General features: G+C 44.7%; 2 protein-coding genes across 2 annotated transcripts; both read left to right on the top strand.

Moving 5' to 3' along the window:
- The first annotated feature begins 418 nt into the window (after nucleotides 1-418).
- On the top strand, nucleotides 419-1,820 carry LOC118421551. Its single transcript, XM_035828889.1, has 3 exons — nucleotides 419-606; nucleotides 1,121-1,209; nucleotides 1,447-1,820. The coding sequence occupies exons 1-3, from the start codon at nucleotides 480-482 to the stop codon at nucleotides 1,651-1,653; spliced, it is 423 nt and encodes a 140-aa protein (XP_035684782.1). The 5' UTR covers nucleotides 419-479; the 3' UTR covers nucleotides 1,654-1,820.
- A 61-nt stretch (nucleotides 1,821-1,881) lies between these two features.
- On the top strand, nucleotides 1,882-7,887 carry LOC118421809. The gene is made up of 7 exons (XM_035829310.1): nucleotides 1,882-3,513; nucleotides 3,808-4,089; nucleotides 4,652-4,807; nucleotides 5,073-5,456; nucleotides 5,951-6,076; nucleotides 6,330-6,461; nucleotides 6,790-7,887. The coding sequence occupies exons 1-7, from the start codon at nucleotides 2,191-2,193 to the stop codon at nucleotides 7,885-7,887; spliced, it is 3,501 nt and encodes a 1,166-aa protein (XP_035685203.1). The 5' UTR covers nucleotides 1,882-2,190.
- Nucleotides 7,888-12,133: the final 4,246 nt, after the last annotated feature.

Below are 12,133 nucleotides of genomic sequence, written 5' to 3'. Positions count from 1 at the left end.
TCATATATATTTAGTACAAGTCTACTAGACAGTAGTATGGATGGTTTGTGTTGCTTCTTCGGCCCTTTTCGTCTCAAGAGACGTTGCGTGTTATAAATAACCAACTAGCAATAAAATGGTACGAGGTAATATGACCCAAATACATAGCATAATGTCATAGTATAACACATGTACGCCGTCTTCAGGATTTGAAAGTAGAAAATGTTAGTGTTTATAACGAAATTAGCTTATTTACTAGACTGTATTTATTTTCTACTCGGTGTCTCTTGTTCCCGAATGGTACCCAGTTTGGGGTCATCTCAGGTCAGGATGAAAGAACGCCCCTCACAACAATGCCCCGTTCCAGAACATCTTTATGCCTCGAATTCGAACCTGACAACCGCTCTAGTAAACAGAGCAGTTCTAGCTTTCACCGAGACCGCACGTGTTTTTTACCCGTGCCATTTTTCTCGTGTTAATGAGTTCATTTGGTATTCACAATGCCTAAAGAAGGAAGAGAGAAGAAGTATCGCGTCGATCGGACGCAAGGAGTCGCTATGTCGGCGAAAATCAGACAGAACGACGCTCTTCGCAGAGAAGAGCGAGAGTCCAGAAGGGAGCAGTTTGGTGAGCATCAACAACATTTTATGTCAAACTGACTTGTACATTTTAATTGTTAACGTTCATAGTTGCCTATTCCTGCACCTGTATGATTTATTTTACTCAAATATGTATACCACTAGGACAGTACTTTCAAGTTTGATGATATTTATGCTCTTGTTTTTTTAACACCCAAGTGAAGAACTTCACATTGAACAATCGTGTATCTAATTTACTACTATCTTATCGTCAACGTTCGGTTCACGTCTAAGAATCTCCTCGATAAGCGTAGATTGTACTGGAAGAAATAAGCTTTGAAATTTGTTACGAGTCAAGGTTCAATTCTCATAGTATGACTTGGACCGTGAACGAATTTGTTTTGTCTCTATAGCGAGTTGTTTCACTCGTGTTGATGCAAACTATTTTCTGGCTATCTTACGTGCACCTTACTTGTGCTATTACTATTTCCTGATAGTGCCTATTTGAAGAACTACGATCATTTGTTATCAATAGCAACAAAGTTCATTTCGTCCACGTTTAGGTTTTCTGCTTCCCCCCGGAACAACCCTACCGCTGCCACAGCGTGTAGAGGAGGAGACCCGAGCGCTCAGCGCCCGGCCTCACGACAAGGTACGGACACTCAGTTTTAACGTGTTCTCGGCAAAGCACAATATGGTCTTAGCTGGTATTTAGAAGTTTATACAGTATATGTTTCCCGATCTTTCTTGAACATCGTCTGAACAAGTTTTGAACATAGTCTTTATCTTCTCCTTTTCGCAATTTATGGTTATTCCGAGTTACTTTTATAGGATGTAGGTTCATGATACGACTGTGTATCATTGTTCAATATTGCCCTTCCAGTTCCAGGTGGTTGTGTCGAAACATAAAGGGGCACAAAACCGCAAGGAAAGAAGGAAGCGTCCCTACGGATCGTCATGGCGGGCCGGTGACGGAGAGTTCACGGACGACGATCGGAGCCCCAGCCGGGGCAGACAGGGACAGGACAGACACGGTTCAGGACAGCTGAAGACGTGTTCACAGGACAGATTGTACACTACGTACAAGGTAACTTAGGACACTTGAACCTCCAACCTACTCTCACCAAAACACTTTGTGATCCTCTGTTGATAGGTAGTAGTGTTTAACGGACAGACTGCTTGCAAACAAGACGTATTGTTTCGATAGCTATAGTCCAACAGTCATTATGCTAATTTGTCGTATCGACAACAGATCCTTTTCTACGTTACGCACTGACTTACAATACCAGCAGAATAATAGATACTGAACTAATACTGCCCTAGCTAAACTTAAAAAAAAAAACACAGAAATTATAGCGACCACATATCACAACATTTCCCATGTGCAGCTCTGTAATTCAGCACCAAGGACGGGACCATTTTGCTGTGTTTGGTGGACGTTTTTGGCGACAGGGATATGTGTGATCAATTTTTGAGTATTTGCGTATTGCAAGTGAATGAGAAAGACGGGCCTATTGGCCTGTGTGTAGATGGTTGCTTAACAATAGGGACAAACTAGGGTTTCCCTTGCCTGGTACACAATGCTATATTTGTATAACTACAAACTGACAATAACAGATATATCTATTGTTCGATGTTACCCTTTCAGACCGTTGTGTCAAAGCACACGTCTACAACAAAGCGCAGAGACAGAAGAACCCAGCCATACAACACCTCATGGCTGTCCGAAGACGTGGAGTCTGAAGACGACAGAAGCTCCAGCCGGAGCAGGCCGCGACAGGAGAGGCACGGGTCACATCAGGAGAAGTCTTCACGGATCGCGTCCTCCACTCCAACCGCTCCTCACGTCCCCGCTGTCCCGTCCGGAGAGGAGAAGATACGGCTGTCTCGGGAGAGGTCTTCACGGATCGTGTCCTCCACCCCAACCGCTCCTCATGTCCCCGCTGTCCCGTCCGGAGAGGAGAAGAGACGGCTGTCTCCTCCTCCTGCCGTGCTGACACTCCGCCGTGTCGCTCCGTCTACTCACCACAAAGCCAAGGAGGCCGCTGGAACAAGTAAAGAGTACGCAGTCGTACAAACCAACCAACCAACAAATCCAAAAGTTTGCCATGACGACACAGGTAGCGTAAAGCGCCCTTGCTCTACCTTAGAGGACTCGGACGAGTCCCGTCGTCAAGATGGTAAAGGCAGCAAACGTCGGATTTCGTTCCAAGAGTACATGAACAGATGCAGGAGTGGTGATAGCAGAAACGTGACCGCTAGTGCAACTTCGGTGCAAACCGGCATCAAGGTCCCGGATGAGACGGAGAAGAGTCCAACTTCTGATCGCCGAGTGATCAAAGCACGTCGGCGGATGAGCCAGCATGAGCTAGCGGAAGTCTCGTCACAAATACGCGCCCGTAAAGAGGCTCTATGCCCTCTGATAACGGAGAAGAAGACGACTGACCCCACAAGCCGCCCTACCTCGTCCCAACCCGAGCTAGCACACAGTTCAGCAACACGCTGTTGCGGCTCAGCTGATTTGAGTGCCGCTGCACAAACCCAAGAAGAAACACCTGCTGTCAGCACAGACGGCAAGAGCCTAGGCGTACGTCACGGACGTGACGTCATCACGCAGAAGTCGACGTCATCGAGATCAAGCATTGGGAAGTCCCTCATCGAGTTCCTCAAACGAGAGGAGGAGAAGATCCGAAGAGACAAAAAGCTCCGGAAGCTCTTCCGCAAAAAGGCGGCGGCACTGGCCGCGAAGATTGGAGGTAATGGAGCCAGGCGCAGCAGCGGGCCTCCAGCGGCAGCGGAGTTACAGGAGAAGTCGGTCAGATCAGGTTCTTCAAAACGCGGGGACGGACGTCTCCAGTATGGTATGGGTCAGTCAAAGATGCCGCCTAGCGACCAGGAGACGGATAGCAGACCTCCGGCCCAGCAGTACCCTCTCCAGCCAAGCAGCTTTTCACAGGTAAGTAGGTATCAACTGAATTTATATATCAGCAGTTATCATTTGTTACGGACTCTCACGTGAAAAATATCTGAAATGTATAGTTTTGAAATATAGGCTTGATGTCATGAGTTTAAGAAAAACGTCGTCTTACAAATGACAGCTTGAAACTTTACAAGTAAGTAAGGTACCCAGCATAGTGTAAATTGTTCTTGTAATAAAATGGTATCTTGATATGTTTTAACATGTCGACATAGACGTGGTATTATGTTTTCTTCTAAATCATGTCCGTTTGCAAACATCCTTGTCCAACAGATGTCACAGAGTGGTGGGAATGTTCAACGTTTCCTAGCGGCGACGTCTATCGCTGCACCACCCCAAAACGTGCCCCATGGTGTCCGGACGGACAACCCGAGAGACAACAGGCTCCGTGACATCGTGCCTGATGGTGTCCGGACGGACAACCCGAGAGACAACAGGCTCCATGACATCGTACCTGATGGTGTCCGGACGGACAGCCAGGCAGGATACAGCAGCGCCCACAGACACATGACGTCATCTCGTCCTGACCAGTTCCCTCCCAGTGACGTCAGACAGGTGAGTTCTATCCCCGACTCCGCATTCATGCGTTGGCCTGAACTTTTTTCTCATCTTTGCGTGAGAAATATACTCTCTCCTTGGTGCTTTTCAAAGTTCCATCGGAGTGGTGGCATTAGCTGAGTGGTCATACGGACAGCCATTTACAATTTCTGCAACATAGTTCTTGTGGACAGCAGTGCGGTACACCATCCAATATGGCATTTACTGATTTACTTGCCAAAAAAAAACAACATAAGACGAAGATAGGATTGTGTTATTCAGATCATTATCATAGGCTATTTTCAGATGTACTTCAGGGGCCGTTCAACGTAATAAGCAGTGTCTTATCGACACTGCTTATTACATTTTTATTTGAAGTTCAAAAATTGTTTCCGTTATTCCCCCCACCACCGCAGTCAAGCGTTGAGCCTCATCCCACAAGACCAGATGGGCGTCTGTGTGGTAACCATGGTTACAAACGGCAGCAGGGAACGTTTAGGGGATAACACACTGCTTGCTACGTTTTTTATTTGAATTTCAAAAATTGTCCCCGTTAACTTTATTCCCTCCACCACTGCAGTCACGTTACAAACGGCAGCCAGGGACCACGACAGACTTGCGTCGCCCTGCTGATGAAAACGCCCACAGACGACGGCGCGCGCCACGATCTTCAACTCAGACACCTCTGAGGTCCATGCCCATCCAGGCTGTGTATACAGCAAGGGAAATTGAGCAGGTCAGATAACAAACGGAACATCGATGTTTCATACCATGCAGTGTACTTTTCTGACTTGCTTTACGACGCTTTGCTTGTTGACCATTTCTTTATTACAGGCATTGCCTCACAATACCAAATTGATAAACATGACCATGTTCTCTAACTTGTTCCTACACGTAGATCAGCGTCCCATATACTCCTACAAATCTCATGTGGAAAAGGAACTCTGATTTCATCTATTTTGTGTTTTTTTTTTTACATGGATATTAACTTTTTCTCACAGGGCATTCGCACCATCCGAAATGCCGATGCTGAAGTTCCCTCCTCACACGAGCAGAGGTTGGCGGTTCCTGCACCGCGGCTGTCCAATCCGCTACTCCTGACGTCACCGCCCACACCGCGGCTGACCAATCCGCCACTCCTGACGTCACTGCCCACACCACGGCTGGCCAATGCGCCACTCCTGACGTCACTGCCCACACCACGGCTGGCCAATCCGCCACTCCTGACGTCACTGCCCACACCACGGCTGTCCAATCCGCCACTCCTGACGTCACTGCCCACACCACGACTGTCCAATCCGCCACTCCTGACGTCACTACCCAAACCCTGGCCTTCCAAACCGCCACCCCTGTCGTCACTGCCCACACCTCAGCAGGTTCTACAGGTCAGATTTTGCCTGATGAAAAATGATAGATCATCATCTTTCCCTGTGTGATGTTAATATTCAACACAGTGTACTCTTATTGATTACGTTCCGTCTCTGACCATGCCTGTGTGATGATCTTCATATGACGAGGTCTCTAAGTAACGTTGAAGAGGTTCATCAGTCACGTATGTTTACAGTTACTATCAATTTTCTTCGAACAGTGACTATTTATTAAAGGTAGAGAACGTACCTCCAAATTTTGGACGCGGAGAATGGTCTAGTCTCGATCTCGTGAGAGAATACGAGACAAGACCAGGCTTGCGTACATCAAGAACCCTTATGCATAGAGCAAACCCTCATAAAAGACCCTGCACCGCGTCCAAGATGTACTGATAGACATCGAAAATTTGGAGGTACGTTCTCTACCCTTGATAAATAGTCAGTGTTTGAAGAAAATTGATAGTAACTGTCTCTGAGTAAACGTTTAAACGTTGGCACCCTTTTCCCGACAGTTTATGAGGGAGCAAAGAGCCAGTATGTTTGGTGAAGCAGCCGTACGTCAGCAGTCCGGCGACGCACGACAACAGACGTCACTGTCCACGCCAATGACATCACCTCTCATAACAGTGGCTCTTCAGGTCAGTTTTTGTCGTTATAACCAAGGAGCTTTGTTATAAAACAGCCACCATTCAGTTCACTGTAATTTTTTCTTGTAGTCAATCATTCAATCGGTTACATTAGCACATCTATGTACTTATGGGGTAAATTGCTTGTAATACTACTGTATAACAATATCCGCAATATCCTCAAAAATCCTAAACAAGACTTATATAAAGTAGGTCTTAACCTCCGTATTGTCATGGAGTTAACTTCTGGTGCCTCTTTTTTCAGAAGAACAACAACAACCAGCTGCAGGCGGGACGCAGTGACAGACCTCCACCAGAGGAACCACCCATTGCAGTGGGGTCAGCGACAGCATGGATGCCGGTACAGGGCCACTCCAGTACGGGTCGTGAAGCTGCTGTACGTCAGGAGTCCAGTGACGTACGACAACAGGCGTCACTGTCCAGGCCAAAGGAGTCACCACTCACAAGACGAAAGGTTCTTCAGTTCAGTTTGTTATCGTTATAACATAGTCATCATTCTGTAAATTTTACTTTTTCTGCCAGCCAGCCATTCAATCGTTCACTTTAGCACATCTATGTACTAAATTGGTGCAAAATTTGCTTGTAATGCTACAATATCTGCAATATCCTCGATCAACTACAGAGGACTTTCACGCAATAGGTCTTAGTCTCGGTACTTCGTCATTAACTTATAATTAACTTTTGGTGCCTCTTTTTTCTTGCAGAAGAAGAGCAACAACAACCCGGCAGGTCGCAACGACAGAGCGACACGAAGGAAACCCCGCGTTGCAGTGAAAGCCGGGAAAACCGACAACTCTGCCATCTTGGGGTCAGCTACAGCATCGATGCCGATGCAGGGCCGCTCCAGTAATCGGACAGCGATGGCTGTACCACTAATGACGCCAACGTCAGATATGAACAACAACACAATCACGGAATCAGCGACACCAGCTTTGCCGGTAGTGTTGCCAGACAGAATTCCTTTAGAAGACGCCATACGACTGCTAGTTGGGACAGAAAGCAAGGATGACCCAAGTCCCCGCGTGGACAGTTCAATGGCAGAAACGGTAGAGTCCTCCACCAGCACTGATTCAATGAAGCGAGCTCAGGGCAGCTCAGATAACAGTGCTACTACTCGCAAAATGGAACAAAGCAGTGGAAGTAGCTCCTCGAACCTCCTGCCAACCAGCCAGCCGACTCGTCATGGTGACAAAAGGCCTAAGAAGCGTGCGCGCACCGGGACAGATACTGGTACAGGCAAACGGTTCAAGCCGCAAATTAACCTAGCGTCAATGTACAATACGTGTGAGCCTGTCGACGTTTCCGACGCTTCGTACAACGTGAAGAAAGACGACGGCGTCGACGGCTATGAGACACCGTGGAACTTCGGCGTCACCCCTAACCTGTCCCTGAGCCGCTCAGAGGGCGGGCTGTGGCACTCCTGCAAGCCGGTGAAGAGCCTGAGCAGACCGCCGCCTCTTCCTCCGTTATACCGTCCCCGTCCCCCGGGGCTGGAGCACGTCCAGGACAGCCCTCCCCCGACCAGCCCGGGTTCGCCGCGCCACCCTAGCTACCCGCTCCGCTTCGGCGCCACGGGGAGAAGCAAACCGATGGGTCAGTACCTGACGCCGTACCGCGGCTCCCCGTTACAGTCCACCTCCACATGTCCCGACCACATGGTGGCCAGGTACCAGAACTACGTGTGGATCGAGCCGTATGACTGGACCGACTCCGGGCTGTGCGACATGGTTGACGCGTCAGTCGACACGGCTGTGCCAAACAAGCAGGAAGAGGGACAAGATGCGCGTGCGATGGACATTTGACAAACAGATTTGTACGTAAAAAAACAAAAATGACAAAAAATTCTTTAATTAGCGTTATTTATTTAGTATGATTTTGTTTAGCAATGAATTATTTTCCGTTGATTGTCCCATGATATAATGCGATGGCATTTGTCTTTTTAAAAATGTCACACTTCGAAATGTAAGCCAAACAACATCGTCGACAATTTTTAAAACATAAGCTTCATTATGTGGTTCATATTGTGGCTTATAGGAAAGGGAATTAATGTTAACAGGAATGATCAGAAGCACTAGCGGCTATGCATGTGTCTTAACTAATGAAATGTGAGACTCAAAGTATACCGCTGTTTACGTGTACATGTATATGTGACCTGTGATTAAAAAAAAAGGACTTTTCATTATATCCAAGTCGTCGTCTTACATGTCTCGTTGTCTATGAGTGGTCGCAGCTGATATTAAAGACGTTCGTTAGCACATTAAGGACGAGAACAAATAGGTCTACGACGGCAAATGTCTGATGTACAAAATTTAATACATGTCTTATGATCTACCTGGTGATCGCAATCGGGTATATCATCAACGTAGAAGAAGTAACTAATTGCTGATACGAATTCCTGGCCCTCCACTGCGTTTGTCAGAAGTAAAAAGTAATTAATAGATTTCGTCAGAAAACGGCGAATGCGAGCCTGTCGCGATTTCCCAGTCATGTCCGAAACGTGTGTGCATCACTTTTGGTCTCAGACCGGAGTTTTTTTTACGATTTCGGAGGTAGGCGGACACCCTAAGGTCTATACATGTAGTTTCGACGAGACGTAGGACGTAAAACGTAATAAATACAATGGAAAGCCGTTTCCTGCTTCTTTCCGAGAAAGGTATCAATATTATATTGGTATCGTCTGTTGCCTCCGTATTTTGGGCAGAATATATAGTGAAATTTTAAGTTTGGACCCGAAAAGTATAATTTTGATAATTTTTATCAAAGCTGTCACACGGAAACCTGATCTTTAGCCTCAAGCATCCAAGAATTAACCTAATCACACCTCTTGGGACTACTTCTCCTAGTGGTCTTCCAACCCTTCCAAAACACAGTTTGGGGCCAAAATAAGTGACTAGTAACCCTAACCTATAACATTCACATCAAAAATGACAAAAAAGGCACTACATCTTCCAAAAAAAAAGTTTTACTGTTCTATACCCTGTACTACATTCCAGTGTACACACTCACCGGGCAGCTTGCACGCATGCGCCAATAGAAATCCCTGCCCTTAAGGTTTAATGGTATGGAGATCTCCCTACATGTTCTTTTAGTGTAAGTCTTTCACAATCAAAGGGTGACATAGAAAAAGGAGCTGAACTTGGAAGAACATTACAGCTTTGTCACTTTTGTCGCTCTAACGTAACATAATTAAGAAGATAAATTTTTTCTTGCCACGGTAGTACACAGGGATTGAACATTCGTCAACACCAGTTTGATTAACCCTGAAACCACCGTAGCTTTTTTGTGACGTAGATTACCGTATGGGGTCAAAACTGACCCCAAAACGTTTTTACAAATACACTTTTTGTGTGACTCTTTTTGTGATTTGTATATATGTATAGTTTCATCAATCTATGTGGGACAGTCTGACATGATTAGGTGAGAATACTTCTGGCTCCTTATCATAATTTATGCAAAAGATCACGAGGACCACATTTTGCACCAACGCTATTCAGACCGGGAAGGAGGTTTTTGATGCATGTACCGACTTCAATGCAGTATAGCGCCTGAATGGCTTATGCTAGGGCCACCAAACTTAGTAGCTTTTTAGAAAATGTTGATAGCAAACATTTTCGGTAAACAAAGTATGTTTATCATTTTTCATGTTGCCATGGCAACGGAATTCTGACAGACATATTTATTACGAAATTTTCTAATTTTGTATTAAACATTTAAATTTTAAGGTTTTCTTAGCAAATAACAGTTGTTTATCACATCTTATGAAATTCAACGTAAATTTCATGACTCAATATTCATTATTTATGCTAATTTGATGACGTTCTCAGTCAAAATCCAAGATGGCGTCCGAGATTACCAAGATGACGCCATAATGTCGTCATATAACATGATAATGGCACAAAAGTTGTTTCAAAAGTTTTGGCTTACATATACATCATTCTCTGAAAATTTCATGGTCCTACGATAAGTAGTTTAGGTGTGGGTCGCAAAAGTTTGTTTAAAAAAATGCTGGGGTCAGTTTTGACCCCACTGGACCATGCAAAAACTTTCTAGGATAACTTAATCAGCAATGAGCCAATCTCGGTAAAAACGTTTGAGAAGTTATAAAACATATATACAAACAAACTCCTGGAAGGAAATTTGTTTTCGACCAGAAATGTCATAATGGCACACATTGATATACGCCTTGGGTCAGTTTTGACCCCATACGGTGGTTTGAGGGTTTAAAAAAAAAGAAGTTTTCACAGTGTCTCAGTAAAAACAAGAGTTCGTAGACCTCAGGCCTGCATGAAATATATTGGGTGTCTGTAGACCTATTGTGTATTTTTTGTCTGCGGTACGTGCTTGGAAAAGTCAGCTTTTTACCGTGTTGGTTGTGCACCATGCAAAAGTCTGAAATTCCATTTTCTGAATTTGTAAGTTTGGACATGGATGAACATTACTTATTTTGGATTTCTTAAGTACATAACCAACCACAGTACCTTGAAATTGTTGAGACAACTTTTAGCTACTTTTTTTTCTCAGATGGCCCATGCATTTATTCTGTCACATGATATATTTAGTACTGATATCTTCCTATTTCAATGTACTGACCTGATGCAGCTGCTAAGTCTCCTTGGTGTGTATTCTTCCATTAAAGATTTATTTCTGGAGTGATATATCACTTGACATTGAAAGGTTCTTTGCATAATTTCACCAATGGTACTTAGTACAGTAGTTCCATAGACAATCTCACTGTGGTAGCCCCCATGCAACAGCAACAGTTAGTCCCCAGGGTGGTATCATATTTTCATTCAATCTGACCAACCCAACCCACCCGCAGGAAAGTCTAACCATAAAGATCGCAGTTTTTTTTAGCTGCACGCTGTCATATTGAACAAAATTTCATTTTTTGTTTGCTTACCACTTCCAACTGATTGAAATTCAAATAGTATTTGAATTTCATAAGAAATACAAGTCCCTGACTACGTTGTTGTTTCGCTGACACTTCTGGTAACTTCGACCACAAAATTTTTGATAAAAAAGGACTTTAAAAACCCATTCAAAATTGAAAGAAGATCCCTTTCTTTCAGTGATAACTTGCTAAGTTATGGCTACGCACTGAAATAATCACCTAAACCCTGACTCCGGCTGTCGGGGGCCCGACGCGTTCTCTTTATACGCAGTTTGAAGTTGTCGGGGACTCCCACTGAGCCTACGGGCATACACTTCGGAGTGGACGGGAGAAAATTTGAAGACAACGGGACTACAACGACGGGAACTCTCTTTACATGGGGCTCCCGCTCTCGCCAGTCCCGCTCTCGCGAAAACCGTAATGTAACGTGGGCCTAAATCTCTTCTAGTATTTAAGCCAAATTTAACAGCAGAATTAATAATCAAAATGTCCTTGTCAATCCCATTTATAGATGGCAAGCTGCTGGCAATGGAAGCTTTGAAAAGTTCAGAAAACTGTTGTAGCCAGAGCGAACACCCGGCAAACATCCCCCAAAACCAATGAGCAGATGCTTAGAAGGGGAAAACAATTTCATCATATATTTGCAGTGACAAAATGCACCAGACGATACTTGACAAAGCCTCCACCACTTAACCCTGCCTGTACTATAGATTTAAAAGCAGGCCCAAAAATCAAGTGAATATGACTGGCCCAAAATTACCTGCATACAGTATGGAAATGGCATCACCAAAGAAACACAGGAAAAATCATACACATACCTTTCTCCTATGCTTATGCTCTATTCATTTCTCCTCCACTTTAGAAAGTTGTATCTTCTTCTGTTTAACCATGATTGCCAAACAGGGTAAAGGAACTTGTACCAGAACTATATAGTTTATACAGCTGTCAAAACACCACAAAGACTAAGAAGCAAACTCAAATTATACCTAACCAGTATGGCAGGAGCTGTAGCATCATGCTTATGCTCTATTCATTTCTATATATTGAACGTGACCTTCTTCTGTTTAACCATGATTGCCAAACAGGGTAAAGGAACTTGTACCAGAACTATATAGTTTATACAGCTGTCAAAACACCACAAAGACTAAGAAGCAAAC

The sequence above is a fragment of the Branchiostoma floridae genome, chromosome 8, assembly GCF_000003815.2.
Source record: "Branchiostoma floridae strain S238N-H82 chromosome 8, Bfl_VNyyK, whole genome shotgun sequence".
NCBI classification, from domain to species: Eukaryota; Metazoa; Chordata; class Leptocardii; order Amphioxiformes; family Branchiostomatidae; genus Branchiostoma; species Branchiostoma floridae.
This window is presented reverse-complemented; position numbering and strand designations above follow the sequence as displayed.

Bases quoted from the DNA above. Each gene is read 5' to 3' on its own strand.
- LOC118421551 (XM_035828889.1), top strand. From the start codon at position 480: ATGCCTAAAGAAGGAAGAGAGAAGAAGTATCGCGTCGATCGGACGCAA. The intron at 607-1,120 runs GTGAGCATCAAC...GTCCACGTTTAG, and splicing joins GTCCAGAAGGGAGCAGTTTG to GTTTTCTGCTTCCCCCCGGA. The intron at 1,210-1,446 runs GTACGGACACTC...TTCCAGTTCCAG, and splicing joins GCGCCCGGCCTCACGACAAG to GTGGTTGTGTCGAAACATAA.
- LOC118421809 (XM_035829310.1), top strand. From the start codon at position 2,191: ATGTTACCCTTTCAGACCGTTGTGTCAAAGCACACGTCTACAACAAAG. The intron at 3,514-3,807 runs GTAAGTAGGTAT...CTTGTCCAACAG, and splicing joins AGCCAAGCAGCTTTTCACAG to ATGTCACAGAGTGGTGGGAA. The intron at 4,090-4,651 runs GTGAGTTCTATC...CCACCACTGCAG, and splicing joins CTCCCAGTGACGTCAGACAG to TCACGTTACAAACGGCAGCC.